General features: G+C 43.0%; 1 protein-coding gene across 3 annotated transcripts in view; it reads right to left on the bottom strand.

Annotated features, from left to right (window-relative positions):
• Positions 1–3,139: 3,139 nt before the first annotated feature.
• Positions 3,140–23,311, bottom strand: part of Cep43 (centrosomal protein 43) — a 29,768-nt gene continuing 9,596 nt past the window's right edge. For 2 of the 3 annotated variants that reach the window (XM_032894684.1, XM_032894685.1), the window contains 6 exons: positions 17,117–17,343; positions 15,240–15,352; positions 13,382–13,450; positions 8,201–8,240; positions 7,344–7,440; positions 3,140–5,119 (listed from right to left, as the gene is read on the bottom strand). In XM_032894684.1, the coding sequence (XP_032750575.1) occupies positions 5,045–5,119; positions 7,344–7,440; positions 8,201–8,240; positions 13,382–13,450; positions 15,240–15,352; positions 17,117–17,343 (621 nt within the window). In that variant the 3' untranslated portion in view covers positions 3,140–5,044. Of the gene's footprint in view, positions 5,120–7,343; positions 7,441–8,200; positions 8,241–12,332; positions 13,451–15,239; positions 15,353–17,116; positions 17,344–23,311 lie in introns of those variants that run through there. The other variant, XM_032894683.1, reaches the window with a different exon arrangement.

Raw genomic sequence — 23,311 nt, 5'->3', positions numbered from 1 at the left:
TGTCAATCATAGGCCACACACTCCAAAAGCCTCTTTCCTGGTAGATGTTTGCTTCTTCCCTGATTGTCTCCATGCACAGCCTGACATCATCTCTCAGCCAAGTTTCTTCACAGTGTGGCACGTGGCACACTGCACCATGTCACTCCATCACAGACTGAGCTAGCCCAGAGGCTGAGTTTCAGGCACAGGGTATAGAATAGGGTCAAGGCCTGACAGGAGCTGGCATAATGGGCGGCGGGGTTAGGTCTTCAGGGTTCATAGAGAGCTTCCAATGGAGGCTGATGACTGCCTTCCCATCTGAAGATGACATTGTTCTGTGATTCACAGACCACACCTGGGGACCACTAGAATTTGGCACGCTCAGTGGCAGAGAACTGGCTCTAACCTGAGCCTTGAAGTGGGGGAAGACTGGCAATGCGAAAGTGTACGTAAGATGGGGAGGGGAGGGTCCTACGGGTAGAATACAGCAGTGCAGCCAACCCAGAAAGCCGCAGTACCTCAGCACCACACACAGTCCAGGAGCCAGCACAGCTGGATGGAGAGGCAGGAGACTCTCCTGTCAAAGCTCCGAACCTAGGTCAGATGAAAGCCTTAGACCACACAGGAGGGGAGGAGAGAGCTAAGGGGTATTACTTGATCTTCACCTCGAGAGAGCTATCTGGTTTTAGAAACCTCAGAGTGAGCAGGAGAAAAAGGGCCCAAGTCGCTTGCATGTTGTAGTGAGAACAGAGGCTGGGTGGGGGTGGAAGATCAGGGGTTAAAACAAGAACACCGAGGAAGATGGATATGCTGCTTGAAGTCAGCTATGCTCCCAGCTGAGACACCACAAACTCAGATCAACTTGGGTGCCCTTGTCCACCCACCCTCATGCCAGCATGGACTGACAGCTACAAGGATCTTCCTCTTTCTGGTTCTTGTTTCTCAGGAAGTGGGGCAGGCTTGCAGGAAACAAATCTTAAGCCACACAGTTGCTGTGCAGGCAGGCAGGCAGGCAGGCAGGCAGGCAGGCAGGCAGGCAGGCAGGCAGGCAGGCAGGCAGGCAGGCAGGCAGGCAGGCAGGCAGGCAGGCAGGCAGGGCAGGCAGACATGCACAGCACAACCTTCTAGAAGCTGTCTGGGAACCTTTGTCTGCAGGTAGAATCTGTCCTACAGGATTACAGTAGAACTTTTGATGATAAGACTGCTCAACCTACTGGCCCGGAGTCCCATGTCCTTCTGGTAGCAAGACTTTTTACGGTCTTAAAAATGGTCTTACAGATCTAAGCTACACCCACAAACCATCTTCCTGGGAACCACTACCTCCTTTGTAGGATCCTACCCAGGGATATTCTGTTCTCCACCCAGCCATAGTTTTCTATGTGACCACCTCAGTGCTGACCCTATTAGTTACTTGGCCTTTGGCCAAGTTTCCCAACTATTCTTATCTTGGCCTTTTTTTGTAAATAGAATCCTTGAATTCATCTGTAAGCTCATGAGTAAGGTTGTGATATATCTTGTTAGTTCAAACCTTCCAGCCCTGAATATACAGCTCAATGATTTCAAATTCAAACTCACTTGAGAACCAGGCACAGTGGTATGGGCTTGCAACTCCAAACACTTAAGACTGGCAATAGTGATTGAATCCTCCCAAATAACACACCAGGAACCCATGTAAAAGGGGGTGGGGATGGGGAGCCAAACCCACAGGGCTGGCAGGATGGCTCAGCAGTTAAGAGCTCTTCCAGAAGACCTGGGTTCAAGTCTCAGCACCTACATGATGGCACATCTTTAATTCTAGTCCCAGAGGATCCAATGCCACCTTCTGGCTCCTATGGGCACTACACACATCTAGTACACAGATAAATATGCAGGCCAAGTATCCATATGCTAAAAATAAAAATAAAGAAAAAATTTAAAAATCAATCATTTTCCGTTCACAACAATGTGTTTTAGGTAAAAGACATCAAATCTAAGTAGCTTGACAGGTGTGACTTTATCCTCTGGACTCCATCAGGAGTCCACTAAGGCTTTATCTACACCAGGGGCTAGCAGCATGGCCTGTTAATATGCACAGGCAGGGACCATGGGGACCACGCTCCTAGTCCAGTGCTCAGGGCAGAGAGCGCACACCTCCTCCAGGGCAGCTGCTCCTTTATGTCAACAAGGGCACCAGGGCTATGAGCGGGCATCTCCATGTGCCAGAAATGTCTGCCTGGCCTTCAGTTGAGGAACTGTCAACTTCTAGAATGAGACCTGCATCTAACAACCCCGTGTGAAGACTCCAATCTGGCAGGGACACTATCCCAAACGCAGCCCTAAGCTTGAGAAGGGCTGCTTGGCCACTAAACAGTCCCTGCATTCTGCAATACGTGCAGAACCCATTTATAAAGTTCGTACTAGGGTCCAAATGCTCTCAGGGAAACTAGATTTTAGCACAGCTCCTGTTCTTCTGGAGCTTTCAGACAACATACGGGGACATGGAGCATTTCAGAATGAGTGCTGTTGGCTACGTCCCACCAACCCACCACTCCCTCCTGCAAAGGTAGGCAGGCACGTATGCTGCGGAAACTTGTAAACTCAGGAGGTTTAGGAAGCCACGAGCCTAGCGTTAACTCCCTCCCAAGGTCAGATACGCAGTGCAGTTGCCAAGGACACTCCTCAGCAGAGCTGTTCCAAGTTGGTCTGGATGTCCTAGGGATGCTGGGATGTAAGAGGCCATGTGAGTTGGTGTGGGCTCTGTAATTAGCCCCACTAAACTGACAAGTTCACCAAACTAGACTTGGTTTCTTGGGTATCCATCCTATCTAGGTGAATGATATTCTGTTCATGTCTCCCACAACAGAGATAAATCAAACACAAGGATAAAATAGGTGTGAGAGGGGCGCCTAGTCTAGTGTGCCATCTTCACTGAAAACCAGCTGTGTGACTGTGAGGAAGCCATTTCAGACAAGGAAAGGTGAGTACAAGCCACTTGAGGAGCTGCAGGGTGCAGAAGCTGCAGGGTCTTGCAGCACACAGGTCTAGGACAGTGAACAGACTTCAGACGACATGAGCTGCGGTAATACATGAGGGGCAAGTCAGTGGCTCATCTAAATGAACAGCATTTTACAAGAGCAAAGTCCTGTCGAGCATCTAAAAATAAAACACTGTAAAATACACATCACTGCCAGCCAACACTTTAATTCACTTTTCAAAGAGACATTTGTTACATGCAGACCCTGTCATTTCACACGCTAAGGTTTAACAGGCCAACAATGACTAAGCAAGGAATACTGTAGAAACCACTTTTTCCCTGTTGAATTTCACATTTTTTACAAGTATTCAATACCTGCATGGAGTGGTGACCACAAAGTTGCACTTTGGCTTTTTCTTTCCACCCTCTCAAGACTTACCAAAAGGTCAGTCACTGGGTAATAGAAAGTGACGAATTTCACATTTGACTGTTGGAAAGTCTTCCTCAAATGTAAAAAGCCACATCCTGCCATGCTTGCAGGTCAGTTCACTAACTGCAGTGCCCACCAAATATTAAACCACACATTCGATCCAGCCTGCAGAGGCTCAGTGGCCCTAGGGCATCCCATTACTGAAGAGATGACACAGGGCAGTGCAGTTTCTAACAGCAGACAGCGTCTTCATCCAGTGCTGTTCCTAAGAGTAAAGCACGAAGAGCAGGCAGCGCCATGTTGGGGCAGACTGAGAACAAGCACTCCAGGGCTTTCCAGGCCGCCTGCTGTTTCTGTCCTACTTCCTCTTGATTACAGCTCAGTTTCACTTAGGTGAGCCAGACTCTATGTCAGAGAGCCTGAACCTTTACTACGTTTTCATTTCCTCTGCACTCACAGCCTGAAGAATGTCACTGTGCTTAGGCAACTACGGAGTGGAAAGTGGCGCTGACACAAACCACAGCGCCTGCTCACTCACTCAACACGGATCAATGGTTTCTAATTTCTCTTTTTAGTAATAAAGGTAGCTTTTAATAGTCATAATTGAAATAAAATACATCTAATTTCATACATTCCCAATTTTAAGTGGTATGACTGTGCATGTATTGGGCTGAGTTTCTATTTGCACATTGTAAATAATTCAGCATTATTGATGCCAATGGCCTATATCCCTACAGCACTACATACAGATTTAAATTAAATCTGCCAAAAATTCTATTATTGGCCTTATTTTTAAAGGACTACAATGCAATTATGTACAGTATACAAAGTTTGTCAAACTGAATATACATGGTCTTAGGCCATTACTACTGTTTCACTCCAATTTGGATTTAAATATAATGAACTTACAGATCTGAAATGAAAGCACAGCTTAATGGTTTCAGATGCATTTTGGTATTGAATGTTTCAAGGCATTTTTAGAAATAATAAATTAAGACTGTAATGAAGTAATCTGTGACTACAGCTGCTTAATAGACAGCAGGAAGAATGTGACCTTAACTGGTAACTGTTATTGACAAGTCTATGAATTAAGAGTACTAACAATTTCTAGTTTAAAACAAGCAAAACTAAGTACAGAGTACTTTAATATAACCTTAATGGTCTAACAAACCTTCCAAATGGAAGGAGATACAAAATAAAGTTTATAAACCCGATTTAACTTGTACTGATACTCTTTAGCATCATGGATTTACCAGGTCAGTTCACCAACTCTGGGCTAACCCGCCTGATACTAAGTGGGTGAGCTCTCCATGGCTAATGCTAAGGCTTCAGACAACCCTGGAGCAGCCACAGTCACACAGTGCACAAAGCATGGCTGTCCTGAGCCTCTCTCTGCTCTTTAACACTGATGCTCAGGGCTCCCTTGCTGTAATGAGCCTGACCGTAGATGACGTCCTTGGAGATGTGCAGCTAAACCAAGGTAAGAACGTTAAATCTCCTAGACGTGCGCTCATATAGGAAGTATTTGTTTACCAAACTGAAAAGTTAACTTTGAAAAATATCTGCAGTCTTTTTGAAATGCAAGGCACCAGCAGGAGCGGACATTCCAGCAAAAGTGACTGAGGAAAATGGAGCCAATGAGTCGTTCGTCCTCTGTTGATCAGAATACTTCCTTTTCCTGTCTATGCAACATCTTCCAGATAGTCAGCAACATCACTGAGCTGGGAAACTGTCAGGTCCTGTGTGAGGTCATCGAGCTTCGTTGTCCAGAAGAAAGAGAAATCAGTATAAGCAAAGTCGGAATCAATCTGCATATTGTTAGAATTTAAATATACAATTTATAAAACTGTAATTTGTCTTCTGTAGCCTGTTTAGAGAGGCCAGCCCTGGACTAGAGATGGCTTATAAGGGACAGGGACACTGGGTGAGAACAAGTCTTCTCTGCAAACTTTGTGACACTCTCTTAACTCTGCTCATTTTGAATCTTTCTTTGTCATTGTTTGGATACAGGAAATATTAAAAACAAAATCTCTTCAAATAAATCACCCTCCTCCTCTCCCTTGATCAAACAGCAGTCTTAGTATACAACTGTCACAAAGAAAATTATAATTATTGTATATAACCTTAATTAAAGTTTATAGTTCTTTAAAAAAAGTAAAAACCCACATACTACAAAATCCAAAATCCTTTGGATCTGTATTATTTTTAACACATCGTTATTAAAAAATGAACTCAATAGGGTAATCCATTTTATTTGCAAAACAACTGAATACTGTATTAATGTTAGTTTTAGACTCTCGGAGACAAGTGGGGGAACTATAGGTAAAAATGATTTGTCATAATCTATGGCAGATGTCAGTCTGCTGGGGTTTTAGTTCTTAGTTAAAGCAAGGAGGACAGAGCAAATAGGCTTGGGTTTTGTTTCTTTCACATGTGCTACTGGAGCACAGCAATGCTGCTGACTTTGCATGATACTGTACTATGCTCAGTCTGTTAATCAGTTCAATAGCTTTAAGGTGGACTTCTCTGTAGTTTATGTATTCTGATCAAGCTTGCTGTGAACAATGTCAATTTGATTTCTTCCTTCCCTATTTGGATGCTTATTCTCTCTCTTGCCGGACTGCTTTGGCTAGGACCTCCTGCCCTGTGTTAAATCAGGGTGATCAAAGTGTTGAGTGTTGTGAAACCTGAAACACAGTAGTTAGCGCTAGCGGCTGCTGGGGATCAAACCCAAGCCTAAGCTGGCTACCTAAGTGCGCATTGCTGAGCTGGCCTGCTGATCTGTTTTGAAATCTGTGATATTACCAAGAGGATGAGTTGGCAGCTGACCTCTAACATGAACTCCATTACAAATGCTAAACAAAAATAATAAAGCGCAGTATAGTCAAACTGTTTTTGACTCTTATGGATGATAACTATCTGTTTGCTTATATACTGGGGCAGTAACTACACATGGTCTCACCTGCTATCATTAAGTGCTAACATTTTAAAAGAAACTGGTAAAGCTGGGCACAGTGGCACACACCTTTAATATCAGCACTTGGAAGCAAAAGGCAGGCGGATCTCTGTGAGTTCAGAACAGTCAGAGACTGAATCTAAAAAAACCAAAAGACAAAAACACCTCCAGAACAAACAAGAAACTAAAAAACAATCAAGAACAATGGAAAAAAATAAACCACACCAACAAAAAGAAATTGAGATGTAAGACTCATTTTTATCTAAGACAACTAGCATCTGAAAGGTGGAGGCAAGAGACCTGGTTCAAGGTTGAGGCTGCCTTTGATACATAGTGAGCTGAAGGAGAGAGGGACTTAGATCAGGACCCTATCTCAAAATAGCCAAACCAGACAACAAAGAAACCCAATACAATAAAAACAGCCTACACCGCATTTTGCTTACTCCTTTAAAAATACCACCTTTCTTGAAGGCCTTCTCTTTGTGTGATAATCAGAACTCTTCCTATACCCACCTTTCTTTGAAGGCCTCAGGCATTTTCTAGTTATCCCATGACATGAGAAGGGAGACCCACCCAAGTTATGAACAGAGATGCTGCAGCTCATCTCTGTTGGGTAAAAAACTCCAGTGCTCACTCTAACAATGGATTCCTGTCTTTAACCTCACACCAAGGCTGTTTCCCTTTTGGTATCCTGCCTTGGGTAGCCTGAGATGATCACAAGACCACCCCACCCCTCCACCCCCTGGAGACAGAACCGCACCTGTGACCCTTAGAGAGGCAACATCTGACTCTAGTCCTGATCCCTTATGGCCACTCTTAACCAGAAGCAAGCCCTGAGGCCTGTCAGAACACAGGTACCAGGTGACAGACAGCTGAGTCCACCGACCCGTAAAGGTTTGCTTCAGATTGGAATAGGTGTCACAAATTTTTTGTGATTTTCAACCATTTTTTACTAGTTATATATATTTACTAGGTCTCACACAAGTCATCGAGTGGACAGACACACACAGACTCTGGCACCTTACTTTGTCACTGGTGTTCACGTCCTCTACTCCCATGGAAAGGTCTTCTTCAATTTCTTCACCAATACTTAGCTCACTTTTTTCTGAGCGATGGCTAGCACTAATTAGAAGAGGGAGAAAACGACAGAGAACTCTGAAGAACAACTATCATTGGCCAAAATTTCCAGAGAAATTGAATCCTCTAAGTAACATACAAAAGCAACATTAAACATCAACTTTATATATATAAAGATATATATATATATATCATCTAAGAAAACTGACAAGGGCGGCAGTGACAAATAACACGGGAAACCTGCATTTCTCAAACGCCACTCACCACCTGCTATTCCTATCTCCGAAACACGGTACAATAAATTATTGTAATAAATAGAAATCTCTAATCAAAAGAAAATTGTCAAAATACCCAGGCATGCAATTTGACTTTTCTAATCATATTTATAACAAATATTATTTTCCCATTAGTAGGCAATTCATAGAAGAAAGCTACCTCAAACAAAATGTTAAGTAATGTCACATTGAAGAATGCAGGTTTGCTTAGAGTAAAACACAGATGAGTCCCATCCCCAAAGACAAAAATGTGCCTCAGGATCAGCCAGTGACTTGGTTTTGAGGGACAGGCCAACAGCTCGGCCACTTCTGTATTCTTTCCAACCCCTCCAACACCGCATACATACTCATCTGATTGTACTGTAAGATGAAAAATCACCCCAAAACGTAACTCTGGATTAACTATCTTTCTGTACTTTCAATCAATATAAAAAAGAGAATTAAACAAAAGTAAACCCAATGTAATTTTGCCATATCTGTATTCAGAAGGTTTTTAAAGACTTACATATTCACCTCAAGGTGTTTCTTACCTATTAAAATCATCAACATAGTCCTCATCTTCTCCAGTCCCTGGCAATCAGTTTTAAAAAAAGGAACATGTTAAATATATTATTTAAATACTTATTTTAAATAAGCAGTTTCCTGTAAAAACAATATATTGTTGAATAATATTACTTCATCAAAACATGAGAATCAAAATAGTATTTAAATGTTTTTTAGATTTTATATGCATGAATATTTTGCCTGCTTGTAGAGTATGTATGTGTGCCATGTGCGTGTCTGGTGCCCAAGGAGAAGAGAGTATTGGCGTCCCTGGAACCAAGGTTACAGTGGTGGTGAGCTGCCATGTGGGTGCTGGGAAATGAACCTGGTCCTCTGCAAGAGCAGCACTTAACTCTTAACCACTGAGCCATCTTTCCATCCCCAGGAATAGTATTTTTATCACATAAAATGAAGGCAAATAATAAAAAATGTTCAAGTCATTGCATCATATCCTAAGTAGTGAATACCCTGTCTGTGTTCTAGTTTCAATCAAGGAGCTCACCATGATGCTGTCTGCCCCGGGACCTAATGAAGCAAAGCTCAGGGTGGAGCTCAATAGCAGAACATTTTCCAGGCATGTTTTTGGACCTGGGCTCTAGCCTCATCATCACAAAAACAGAAAAAGACACAACAGCAAGGTACCATCAACTTCTCTAGCCACAGTGTTTCCAACTGCCATGACCTTCAACTCAACAGTTCATCGAAAATTCTAAAAGCAATCAGAAGTCGTGAAGAGGCAATGGCACATGTGGGCCTATCACCCAAAAGGGCACTTGGCGTTCTTTCATGGTTGTGTCTGAGCACAACCAGGCCCGAACCACAAAGTTCTGAATTCATAGGGTTTGGAGCACAAGAGGTTCCAAATGCAGTCACCAGACGAAGAGGAGCTGCCATCAATGCAGAAGGACCATAAGCTTCTTCAATCTGAGGCGCTAACCTATAGCTCTCAGTGACAACTGCAAATTGGCTGTTACTGCGATGCCTTTTAGAGCAGTCAAGGAAAGATGCTGGAGAAACAAGACAACCACTCCCAATGGAAAAGAATGGCTGCTAGGAAGTGCACAGGAAGTATCTGAGGGACAAGAGGAGGCTGCAGGGCAGGCAAACCCTGGCTGGAGAGTGAACTGCTCAGAGCTGCCGCCTATACTGTTCTGGGTCCTCCAAAACATGGGGCCAGACCTGAGGAGAATTCAAGACCTAGAGGGGGCAGAGCACTCTCTTACAGTAGTTGACTATTCTGGAGTTGTCACTCTGGAGTGACAGAGGTCTCTCACAGCACAGCAGTTAACACAGAGAGAGGCTCCACTGTACAACAAAGCAAAAGGTAGCATGGAGGGTGAAAGAACTGAGGCAGCTTAAGCTGAAATCTAAGGCAGAGAGGGACAAGTTTCAGGAGAATGTGTTCCTGAAGAGAAGCAAAGCCTGACACAATGAAGACTGCGGCTGAGACAACCACTGTGGAGCATGATGGGCTGGCAGCATAGAAGAATGACCTGATGTCTTTTTTCACAAGGAGAACCATGTGTAGGAGAGGCAAGAATGACAGTTAGAAAGCTGGGTAGGTGGCAAAGCTGGAGATGACTGGGATGAGAGCTCCAGTGCCAGCTGAGAAAGGCATGGCATGGGGTGAGGAGCAGAGACTCTTTACTGGAGTCCCTGAAGAGAACTAACAGCAGGGACAAGTTTCTGGGTTGCTCTTCTCTGGAATAAGGAGGTTGTCTCTATCTCCAGACACAAAAGTTAAGGGGCTGCAAGGGATTGAGAGAACACAGGCAGTGTCTGGTCCTCATGGGAAGAGAGGAGGGAAAATGTTCTGGTAACAAACCCCAGCCTTGGCCAGTCTACAAGTGTCATTATACAAACAAGAGTGACAGCTGATAATATACTGGAGCCTCTAAGGACCGACTGCTGTCTCCAAGAATTAACACAATACAATAGAGGAAACCAAGTCAGGAGAGCAGGGCGGATCTGAGTTAAACCAAGTGAATTCTCTACCTTCTGGCATTTGTAGTTAATTCAAACTCAAGATATTTAATGACTAGTGTGCTACCACACACGAGGCTCTCTGCTTTCCTGGTTATTACATGTTTCTGAAGTTATGAGTACATTTAACAAAGCACATATTAAATGTGCCTGGTACATGCTGCTCACAGCCAGTGACTGTGACTTTCTTTATTCTGTGTACATGAGCTCTGTCCCAGTCTTTATCCCTGACACCTGCCTATCACTTGTTTCCTTTGCATTCATTCTTACGTCTGACCAGTATTAGCCTATGAGCTAAGAGTGTTTTTTATATTTCTAAACAAACATTTTGTATAACTTTTAAAAATTAATCTTGGGGGCTGGAGAGATGGCTCAGCGGTTAAGAGTGCCGACTGCTCTTCCAGAGGTCCTGAGTTCAATTCCCAGCAACCACATGGTGGCTCACAACCATCTGTAATGGGATCTGATGCCCTCTTCTGGTGTGTCTGAAGATAGCTACAGTGGACTTATATAATAATAAATGAATAAATAAAAAAAAATAAAATAAAAATTAATCTTTATTTTATGTGTGTGGGTGTTTTGCCTGCAGGTGTGTCAGGCTGTTTGGCTGCTGCCCTTGGAAGGTCTCAGATCCCCTGGAATTAGTTATGATATGGACAGTTGTGAGTTGCCACGTAAATGCTGGAAATTGAACCCAGGTCCTCTGAAAGAGCAGCCAGTGCTTTTAAGCACGGTTTAAGCAGCCCATAAATAAGTATTAAAACAAAACCAAAATAATAAATACCACAAGATATGTGCTGCAGAGGATTCCCAGGGCTTGCTGAGCTGACCTACTACTCTATGAGATTTGTTGTGGTTGACTACTCTTGCTGTAAACAGGAAAGTGTGTTTATAAACACGCCATCTGTAAAGTTGTGTTTCTTTTTACCTTTACTATAAATCACATATACTTATGTAATGTATAGCATGTCTTAACGTAGACAATGTAAAATGAACAGTGACTTTTGCTAATGTATTTTTTGCTTTAATATTTTGGTACAAACAAGCTTGACAGTCTTAGAAAACTTCAGGTAGTCACTGTCCCATCCCAACAGTACTCACTGTGCTAGACTTTAATCTGTAGAAGGGGTCATCTACCTAACTTGGTCTCATTATGTAGCCTGGCTGGCCTTATTTAGAGGTCTAGGTAGAGGTCTCTGTCTCTGCCTCCCAAATGCTAATATCAAAGGTGTGTGCCACAAGCCCAGCTCATTTGCCTACTTTTTTTCGGAGCTGGGGATCGAACCCAGGGCCTTGCACTTCCTAGGCAAGCGCTCTACCACTGAGCTAAATCCCCAACCCCCATTTGCCTACTTTTAATCTGTTAACGTAAAATAGATTGGGTTGAAAAGCTTTATTTTAAAACTGTTCCTGTGAAATCCAATTCCCATGAAACAATATTTAAATCATGTCCAAGGAGAACCCATGAGAAATCCTGAAGGTTCTAAGTAATTTAGTCAAGACTCTAGAAGCTTACACTCACTGAGAAGCTCACACTGTCTGTAGAACAAAACAGGCTGTTTCTCTGAATAACAAAAGCAGTTTTTTCCTAGGGTGGGAGCTGCACTCTGACATTATCCTGCATGAACCCAGCACCACAGCTCTATATTCCTCACCAAGAGCACAACCTTGCCATGCACAGTACAACAGAAACTGAGGTCAAATGACAGCCACTAAACAACTACTACTTATTTCTATAGGGTCTGATGACGCCCTACTATGCTGCCACTCAACATTGGTACAACAGCCAATCTCAACTCAAGGTGTGCGCCAACGCCAGCAGAGGGGGAAGTGACCTGCCACTTTATTCGCTCCAACAGCCTACACTCAGAGCTGTCTTCAGCAGAGCAGGGAACTACACTTTGATAAAAAAAACAAGAATGATGAAAAGGGGGAGTCCAAGGCCTGGCACCAGGTGAACCATCACAAGGTGAAACATGATGTCAGAATGAGGGGACAGAGCAGTACCTGAGGTGTCACGTCAAAGAAAGGGGCAAAAATGCACTGAGGTGCTAGGATAAAGAGCTTTCCTCCATCACACCTAATGGAGAGGAAGGAGATCAGGCCACAGAGCCAAGCCAGCCAGGCAGCCAGCCACTCAGCAGTTACCCAGGAGGCCTCCAGGGCACTGTAAGGAACAAGAGTCAAGACAGCTCAGAGAACATCTACCCTGCAAATGGAAGACAAAGGAAAGCAGCATGTAAGGCCCTGAGCCAGGCTCTGTTCTGTTGTGCATGTAGACATGGTAACATCCTGTGTAGTCTTTAAACTGAGGTGCATGTTATTGGTTCCACTTAACAGAGGAGAAACAAAGGTACAGTTTACCCTAAGTCTGGGCTATAGCTGGAATCTTTACATAAACCTCTCCATCTTTCACCTACTATTCAACCACAGAGTGGTTGTCCAGAAACAGGAGAGATAACTCTGCATTGCCCCACAACATGCCTAAGTTCACAAACTGCCCAAGTTTGTGGTACTTTCTCCCCAACCTGCCTGAGAAGCAGTGCTCTAACCCCGTTAGAGTCCAGTGCTCTCACAACAGAGCAACTTAGCATTATATCAATCTACAGAGGACAGGAGATGGCTAAGTGCCCTGGCTATACCATTTCCTTCAGGTCAGTGAGAGAGTAAGGGTCTCTTGAGGTCTCTGTGTTACACCAGTCTACAATGTGCCCACAACTCAGTTCTGTGCACACTGGCCCTCTAACTCTCACAGAATTCCATTTACTTATACCTGTTCCAAATAACACAGCAGTCCACAGTTGTCCTCTCACAAGTATGAGCCTTGCACTAGACTGACTCCCTGTGGTCTGGATCTTGTATTCACAGCCCCCAGAGACAGCCCTGTCCCTGCACCAACTTAACCCATTCTTAACCAAACCCTTCTGTTCTACAGTCTGACGAGATCAGCCTCTTCTGGAGGTCTTCCCTGAAAGCCCAGGCCAAGGGCATTCCCTGACTATCATCTGAACACCACGAAACAAAGGTCTGTCCAGCTTGTTGCTGTAGTCATCTCCTCAAGCAGGGCTGAGCTCGACACATGATAGCTCCTCAATATCTGCCAAACAGCAGCAGGAAGGCTCTCTCTATAGACTTTACTCTGAAGGACGGTCTCAACAACCATGCTAAGACTGAAATCCACTTACCTAGCCCAAGTGATCCAATTTTTTCACCAACCAATTTCAGATCCTTCAAGACCGTGCTTCCTCGTTTACCTGTGCACAGCAAAAAATACTTGCATGAAAGGAACTCAGAACAACATTCTCTAAGCCACAGCAACTTCTCTTTTGGATGGGACATCTATACCCCTAAGCATACAGAAAAACCTAGAAGTCATAAATTATAATCAACAGAGGCTGGAATCATATACTATCATTCCCTGGGTATTTATCATTGGTAAAAAAGGTAAAGGATTCATGTCGGGAGAGAAATCAGATTTTACTATTCTTTATTAGAACATAACCATCAAAATAAAAATACATGAAACCCAATCCTGTGAAGTCCAAGTGGATCTACTTCGGCTAACCTGCTGATTAAACAACTGAACTGACTGTGATGGGGTGAAGTCCACACCTGCTTTCTTAAAGACTTAGCAGTGTTGTCCCAGGGGTAGGGATGGGATGATAGGATGGCATAGTGCAAGAGGCTGGCTATCCTACATGGTGCCAGCAATCTCTCCCCTGGATCCCGTTCTCATAGCACCCGGATGTAGGCTCCTGAGGGCAGAGTGAGTCCTGGGATAATCACTCTATGCCAGAACTTCCTTTAAAGATCAGGTTATTTTAAAGGTCCATGAAACATGCTTGGAATGGGACAGCCTATAATACTCATCCTAAGTGGCCAATAGTACAAACCAATCAGCACTCTGCAGGGCACTATTTGCCTTCCCTAGTGATCATGTGGCTAACTAACACGTTGATAAAACATGGAAGGACATGCACATTGTAGCCAGAGAAAAATCAAGACTAAATTTTAGAGTATCGAATGTGTATCACATCTGTAAAAATTGAAAAAGTTTAAGTCAAGCTGTAAGCTGAAACACAGACACAGACACACAGACACACACACACACACACACACACACATCTATCAATAGTCTAAACCAGTTAAAAAGGCAGCTTGTTAACAAATATCTTAATTAGCATACCAAAGAATACAAAATGATATCTACTGACTACATTAAGAAATGAAAATAACAGCTGGTTGTGGTGGTGTACACCGGTAGGATTTGCTGAAGGAGGCAGAGGCAGGAGGATCACGAGTTCAAGGCTAGCCTGGGAAAATAACAAAATATTGTCCAACTGATTAAAATTAGGATTGTGTATAAAAAAAAAAAACAAAACAAAAAAAAACCCGGGCTGGAGAGATGGCTCAGAGGTTAAGAGCACTGACTGCTCTTCCAGAGGTCCTGAGTTCAATTCCCAGCAACCACATGGTGGCTCACAACCATCTGTAATGGGATCTGACACCCTATTCTGGTGTGTCTGAAGACAGCTACAGTGTACACATAAAATAAATAAACCTAAAAAAAAAAACCAAAAAAAAAAAAAACCCACAGTAATCCTATCACATGTGATTAGCTAGTTTTTTTGTTTTCTGTCAACCTGACATAAGCTAGTCATCTAGGAAGACTAAATAATCAACTAAGGAACTGCTTCCATCAGACTGACCTGTAAAGTTAGTCTGGGGGACATCTTGACTAATGATGTAGCAGGGCCCAGCTTCCCTGAGCAGTGAGCAGTGCCCCTGGACAGGTGGGCCTAGCTAGTTCTATCAAAAAGGAAGCTGAGTAAGCCATGGGGAGCAAAGCAGTAAGCATTGTTCCTCCATGGCCTCTGCTTCAGTTCCTGCCCTCACTTCTCTTCATGAGGAACTATGATTGTCAGCTGAAATAATGGCGCCTTCTTCCTCAGCTTCTTTTTGGTCATGGTATTTTACCACAGCACAGCAATGACCGCCACGGTTGTCTGGAGAAAACAAAACCTAGAGTATTCAAGTACTTACTCTCAGCATCTGTTAGTGAGGGGGCTCCTGCCAGGGAGCTGAGACCACTCCTTAAGTGGGGCTTGTCAGACAGTGAAGCCAGACCTCCCACTTGCTTCCTAGGTTCACTTCTCCTAACAGGAAGCAATTGACAGGTAAATCACAATTTCAAACCTTGTCACTATAGTCTTTTATTCTGTAAACATAAAAAAGCAATTTAAAGAAGTTTTATATGCGTACAATGGCTGGAAATGAAAAGAATTTACAGGTTGTAAATCATAAAGCAAACCTGCAGAGCAATGCAGACTGAGAGCACGCTGTGGTTACGGACCCCTGATTCGTGTGCTAAGTTTGTCAGTGAAGCTCCAGCTCCCTGAATTTATGGCTGTCTGTGAACTCTCTAAAGTCTGCACTTCGGAAGCCCTCCCCCACTTTCCAGAAACAAGACAGTACAGGAGTCAACAAACTCACATGTACACACTGTCAGGAACGGCAGAGCCTCTGATGGTGAGGGTGTTAGTCTGCGCTTTCCCTTCAGCTCACTCCTAATTCCCCAGGTACTGCGATCCAGGCCCACACTGTACACGCTCTTCATCCTGCTGGCAACTCCTTCCTGGAGTCCAGTACCAAAAAGCACTCCAGCAATTCTTTGCTCCCTTATACTAAACCCCAGGTATCGTTTTCTTACACGAGTGTTTGTACCCAAATACAACCACATGCACACATGCACCAGGACTCATATTCCATCTAAGTCCCCACACCTCTATTTTCTGTACCCTTTTATAACTCACTAGGAAGTCTTATTTTAATCCTTTCCCTGCATTCCTTCCTGGTCAACTGTAACCCTTTTATCTGTCCTATTTCCAGTCCAACAAAACTGACAGTCAAAGTCATCACTAACCTCCATGTGGGTGTGACTTTCAGATGTCACTGCAGCTGTTGCCTCCTGCACTTCCTGCCATGGTTCCTCAGTCTCCTTTATGCTGCCTGCTCATCTCTCTGACCTCCAGTGTGCTTGGCCCACTCTTGTGATCTCCCAATCTGTGGCTTCAGTATTCTGTGTACCAATGACTCCCTTGCTCTCTCCAGTGTACATCCTGCCCACCAACATCTAGATCCTAACATGTCATACTCAGGACTCTCAGGCCACTCATCTGTGCCATCTAACCCAGCTTCTCCCATTTTTTCCACTTCTGTTTATGGGTTTTAACCTTCTGAGTATTCAAGTGTAGATCCTCGAGAGCCACCCTGTTTATCACCTGGTTCTCTTGTACTTATCTGCAAATCCTTTTACAATTGACCTTAAAACATCCCTAAACCACCTATTTTCCATCATTTTGCTCCTGAAGAATCCAGACAGCCTGCTATCTGGAAACCCTTGCATGGACTTGGCTCAGCAGCGAGGATCTGTGTGGGCTGGGTCAAGACTTCAGTGTTTCCAATCTTAGCCAGAAGTCACACTCTTGTGATTTACCTCCAACTCACATAACCCTCTCCTCTGTGACCACACTGTCCTTCTTCCTCCTGATGAACCTAAGCCAAGAGGGCCCCGACTACAGCCCTCTTTGGTCAGCTACTGAAACTGATGAGTCCCCGGCATCCCGATACTGCCCACCATGCAGCATCTCTGCTGAAGACGAGTCTTGCTGACTACCTCACTGCCTCTGAGGGTAAACTCCCAGGCAAGAGTCAGAATTCATTGCTGCACCCTGAAACAAACTGAAACCTGAAACAGCTCCTGTTATATAGAAGGGTTCTGATGCAGGCTTTATAAACAGAACAGCAGATTTGTGGGTCTAATAATTATAAAGTTACTAGCAGATTATCAGTTTTAAAATATAAAGTGAAATTTTGTTTTTAAATCATGAGTCATATAATCTGAAGGAGCGCCTACTCACCAACCATAGGTTTTTTCTGGTTTAGGAATGGGATCATCAAAGAAAGAATCTCCTTCCACATCGTCTTCATCTGGACAAAGAGCATTTTTGTCTTTGGCATCTACAGTACTGTTGCTTAAGAAAGATGCAATTCTTGTTTCATGGACCAGTGAGTGCAGGCTGCTTTTACTCTTGGACTCTGACAAGGAGACACTTGGCTCACTCTGACTGGTCTCGCTGCTGGTCTTCTGAAAGAGGGAGAGAGAGCTCTTCTTGGTGATAAAGCTTCTAAAACAGTTTAAACAGTAGTCAACACAGGGGCATGGGCGTGTGTGCTGCATGTATGTAAGCGCGTGTGTCTAGCTTTTAACAACAGAAACTGCAGTGTAATCCTAAGGTTTCCCACTTCATCTGAGGCTTCCTGACATGGGCATGTTTCAAATGACAAAATGTTAAAGAAATATGGTCACACTATTTCTTCCCTTCCTTTCTACATGAAAAGGCCTTTACTATGCCTAATTCACATAGCAACTCTCAATCCTAACAGGTTTCCCTTTTCATCCCATATGTGTGTCACTGTTGCATAAAATATCTTAACACACTTTCAGCTTGCAACCAGGAGAAAGCATTAAAGTTAAGAAGACTACGTCACGGGGTTGGGGATTTAGCTCAGTGGTTAGAGCGCTTGCCTAGGAAGCGCAAGGCCCTGGGTTCGGTCCCAAGCTCCGGAAAAAAAAGAACCAAAAAAAAAAAATAAAATAAAAATAAAAAGAAGACTACGTCACAAAATAAAGTTGCATTATTCATCAGAGAAGAGAGCAGTATTCTACCCAGCACCAAATAAAAGCCTTTGAATGCTCCTATGTATAACAAGCAGACCCAGGCTACAGCAATTACCTTAATTCAGGCTTGCTGGGCTATGTACCGACCTGCACCCCATGAAATGTACACAAGCAGGCACATAAATCCTTTTTGTAGCTTAACCAAGGTTAAGAGTTCCTATGGAGAAGCACTTCTTTCCTGCCCCACTGATGTAGTCAGGTCAGCATGAACTATTACAGTGTTTGGTTTACTCTGAGAACCACAGCGTAGTTTTAGTCTACACCTGGCCATACCTCTTTTAGTCGCCAAACACTTCAATCTATATTAATAACAACAATTACAACAAACAATGCCAGTAGTAACAGCAGTGGCTAACAAGAGATTGGGCTGGAGAGATGGCTCAGTGGTTAAGAGCACTGACTACCCTTCCAGAGGTCCTGAGTTCAAATCCCAGCAACCACATGGTGGCTCACAACCATCTGTAATATACATTAAATAAATAAATATTTAAAAAAAACAATTATGGAAAATTATGAGTGCTGCGCCTCAATCAATCTTTAGGTTATACATGTAGGATATATTTATCTGTACGGATTCTAAAACAGAACACAAAGGCATTTATGTAACTTGTTAAGACCCCCAGGGTAGTTACGTGGTAAAATGAACAACAGATTAGCTCCCCCATTTCCTCCCTTTTTGAGGCAAGGTCTCATGTGGCACAGGTGCTCATGAATTTGCTGTACAGCTAAGGATGACCTTGAACTCCATCTCCTTGCCTCTTAGGTTCCAAGGGCTGGGATTACAGGAGTTTGCCCCTACATCCAGAGTATAACACTGTAATAGAGCCCTGTGATGCTCCAGAAAAAACACATGAAATAAGAAACCTAAAAAACACCTGTTCTGGCTTATTAACTCTGTGATTTTAGACAGTGTGTTTAAGACACGAATTTCCTCCAGACTTAAATTTAGGTCAGTATGTGTACATTAAATTACACACACAGGCTGGGTCAGAGCTGATCAGCAGCAAGGCAAGAAGCTGGGCAGCAAAGATGTGGAGTAGATAAACACACAGGGCACTACACAGGCGATGCTGTGTTTCCACATGCAGACAGCACAGTGCATCTTAAGATGCACACTTACATTTTTAGACTCGAGGTTTTGGGGTGGGGGTTGCCAGAAGCAAGGCATATACTACATTAGTTTTAGGGACTTAGATGGAGCTGTATAGTCTGTGGGTTATTAATAATAAACTAATAATCACAGAGATGCCTGGAAAAAAATTATCCAAGTTATCCTTTTAAGGAAGTACTTTGAAAATTCCCTTCCAATTTTTTTTCAAGTTTCCTGGTATTGTGAAAAACAAAATTATTATATGTTTTTATATATCTAAATTAAATTCATATCAGTTTCAATTTTTTATTTGAAAATGTTTTAAAAATTGACTTTTTCAAAGCCACTGCAACTACATGCCCTCAAGTCTTAGGATATTTAAACACATTCACAGAAGCTTTGATGGTGACTCTCTTCTTCAAAACTTGGCAGAGAAAGTTATGAGGGAGGAGGCAGAGTGAGACAGACACAAAGCATCCTCATAAGTCAGTGTCTCCAGGACATGCTCTCCTCCTCCTAGAGTTCACATCATCAGCTCAAGCCCACACAGACCACAGAAGACTGAAGAGCCTGCTGATGCATGCTTGTCATGGACACCACCTGTCTGGTGTCAGTGACATTTGTACTAGTGATGCAAGGAAGCCGGGTTTCGTAGAGAAGGACATTATAGTATGGCAGATTCACTTTTAAAAAAACAGGATTATTGATTTTATTCTACTATTGCAGTTCCATTAATGAATGTGAAAACAAAGTTTCTTAACCCAGTAGGGAGCTAGTCAGCAGAAGCAGACATGTGAGCTTGGAGGCAGACACAACCAGAGTGGTCCACTTGTAAGGGAAAGACCACCATCCAGGCTTGCCTCACACTACAGAAGCTAAGCTAAGACCGACACCTTTCTTTCTGCTATGCTTTCAGACAAGGAAATAACAGGCCCTATTTCTCCAGATCCAGATTCTATTCCGGTACAAAAGCTGAAGAAAGTCCCAGCTGTTTATAATACAACACTTAGCCTTTGTCATTTAATACAAATGTAAGGACTTATTAAACAGTACTGCATCAACCGTTCCCTTTGATGGAACTCAAGATTAAACTATATGGTAAACTATGATATATTTCAGTTTTACAAGCATCTACCTGCTCTATTTCTTTTCCTCACACAGGGTTCTAACACTGCCTCCTCCTCCACTCTGACAAAAGCAGTTTTAGATTGATGGCTTATGAAGTTTATTCTTACTATTTCTAATATTTACTAACAAAGTATTGAAAGAATATTATTACAATTATATTGAGTACTATACTTAACAAAGTTTCATTTGTTCACCTTAATACTGCAGAATTCTAGAAGCCATGATAAATCTTTAAACCTCTCAGTGTTTCTAGAGAAACTCGCTTCCTACCAGCAGTCAGTCATCTAAATCATACACACACTCAGCAGAATCACAGCCTTAAGTAGCAAGCCCAAGACAGAATGGCCCCTGCCAGATACCTCATCCTTGTCCCCTCAGCCCTCTTGCCCTTTACAGCTCTGAATCATCTGAGGATAATGCCAAGAGGTAAAGTCCAGAGGCTCAAGGGATAGGGAGTCCAGGGCTAGGTAAGTGCTTCCCACTACCTACCTCCCACTCACCCAGCTTCATGGTGAGGAATGAATAAGAAAAAGCTCACACTCAGTATAGACAGCCAGAGACAAACAAACCTAGCCTGAGAGACACACAGCATGCTTGTTACCAATGTCCAAAATCAACATAGGCCTGAATTTATCTGGGAAGGAGTAATGACCTACATCATGTTACTAAGAACTAAAGCAAATGTGCCTCATTATACATTAGTGTGGAAACGGAAGAAGGATGCCTTCTCAGACAACATTTAATGGTGTGATACAAAGGACTTCATTCTAGAGCTGCAGAGGTGCTTTGGCACCTGAGGCCCTCAAGTTCCACCTGACCCCACAGTGCTGTCACAAAGTAAAGTAGGAAGAGAGGAAGAATGCACTGAGGGTAAATATTAAAAATACCATCTTGTTTTGCTTTTCTAATTAAATGGTAAAGACCCAAATGAGCAGAGTTCTGAAAGTCTGCTACGATGTTTTTGCTGTTGAGTTCTTGAGAAAGGGTCTCACTCTATAGTTCAGGCTGGCCTAGAACTCAGTACATAAGCCCAGAATGGCTTTGAAGCAGCAATCCTCCTGCCTCTACTTTCCCAGTGTTGGTATACAGGCATACACCACTACACCTAGGTGTTCTAGTTCTTTATATTTATTATATTTTAAGAAACATTCTTTGTTAATTCTTTGAGAATTTCCTATAATGAATGGCATTTTGAACATATTTTCTCTCCTCCCCTCCAACTGAGTTTTCTCCCCCACTGCCTGCATGGAGCCCAGCTTATGCTGTCCAACTAGTTTGGTGACTGGGGCTTTCTCATATATCTCATATTTCTCATATTGATTTATCAGACAACTGACACATTATTTAAAAAAAATAAAACAAAAACAAAAACAAAAAATGGTAAAAAAGAAAACCTGAGCAGACAGCTCTAAATCTCGCCCTTCACAGCCAGGGGGATGTCTCAGCAGGGCAAAGCACCTGCACAAGCCTCAGGCCCATCTGACGGAAGAAGAGAACCCACCCTCAAGTTGTTCTCTGACCTCCACAAGTGTATTATGGTATATGTTCAACTTCACAAATACAACTCATTAAAGAATTACTTCCCATTTAACTTTAACTCTGTGTTCTGAATGTATGTATTCTACTGTTTAACAACAAAACAAAAAACCTTACCGAAATTGTTTTTAAAAATCCTTATATCATCCTTTACATAGACACCACACATTTGCTTTTGGGTTTCTTGAGTACTGAGATTTCAGTACTGAAGCCTGGCCGGCCTCAGACTTGCAGCAATCATCTGCTTCTGTCTGCAGAGTGCTAGGACTGCAGGTACACAAGACCACACTGAGATAGCCTATAAATAATTCAGAAGAGTACTTGCACAATTAGCACAAGTCTGGGCCTCTCAACAGTTGCCCACAAGGCTGTCTCAGAGTGCCAGAGCTCAATGAGAAACAATACCCTGGGCTTCCTTGTTTTTGCTCAGTTCCTCTGAATTCTCTACACACAGCACACACACTGTGTCTGTCCATCACATGGATGAGGTTCTGACAACTGGAAATGGCACTCACCTGCCAAAGCAGTGGCTCCCACTGGCATTCTGGTGGGCATAACCCCAACCACTACATGCCAGTAGGTATCTTGATTATGTCGTTAAGAATGTTCTGGAAACTGAAAAGTTACTGCATGCAGAGGGCAAAGCAAAAAAGGGAAAGGTTCAAGAAAGAGCAAAGGGCTTAGCTAACAAAGGCTAGAAAGAGGCAATGCTGAGATTCATACTGGCTACAAAAGCAGTTCAGAAACAAGACCAGAGAAGAAAAGGATAAAAGGACTTCCAAGGACTCAAAACACCAGGAGCTAGACTTACAGTCTCCACTATGAAACATGGGCCCAAAAGGTTCTCAATTCCCCTCAGGTCAGAGAACACATGAATTCAAGTCTGGCCCACCACAGCTCTGTCACATTACAGGGAAAACCATTCTCTTTGTATACACTGGTTTTATGTACTAATTCGTTCAAAAGGTTTAGAGTTAAAGACTTAAGACACTAGTAAAGTTATAAGAACTCAATTCTATGAAACATGCATCTAACTTAAAAATTCAAAACAATACAATGAATCTCAAACCACAGGTTAATGTCCTTACATAGTCTCAAGGCTGTCCCACCTCTCCAGTTAGATTGTGAGTTCACACAAAGCCACTTTTACTATGCTGATGTTCCAACAGGACAATGGAACATATTTTCATAGAATAATGTATAAACAGTGAATGCAGAGAGTTTTTGCCTTTAAAAGCACTACAACTAAAGACAAATCTAGGCAAATCTAAGGTTTTGCTTTTGTTTTTTTTTAATAAAAGCCTTTATTTCAGATGTTTGTAACTTAGGAAAATGTCTATACATCAGACTCCACAGAGAACTGAGGGATCCTAGAGACTGAAAGTTAAATCCCTGTGTCTTATTCGAATTACAGCCTGAACGTTGTTTTTGTTGTATGCCAGTACGCATTCCCACACTCTTCTGCACCCTGTCGTCTTATTACCGAGGACTGAGCTCGGTGCATGCTAATCTAGTGCTCTACACCGTTCGATAGTCTCCACAGCCTCCATATTTGCTTTGTAGTTTTAAGATGGATTTCACTAAACTGCCCAGCGTGGCCTTCACCTTGCAGTCCTCCTC

The sequence above is a fragment of the Rattus rattus genome, chromosome 2 (assembly GCF_011064425.1).
Source record: "Rattus rattus isolate New Zealand chromosome 2, Rrattus_CSIRO_v1, whole genome shotgun sequence".
NCBI lineage: Eukaryota > Metazoa > Chordata > Mammalia > Rodentia > Muridae > Rattus > Rattus rattus.
This window is presented reverse-complemented; position numbering and strand designations above follow the sequence as displayed.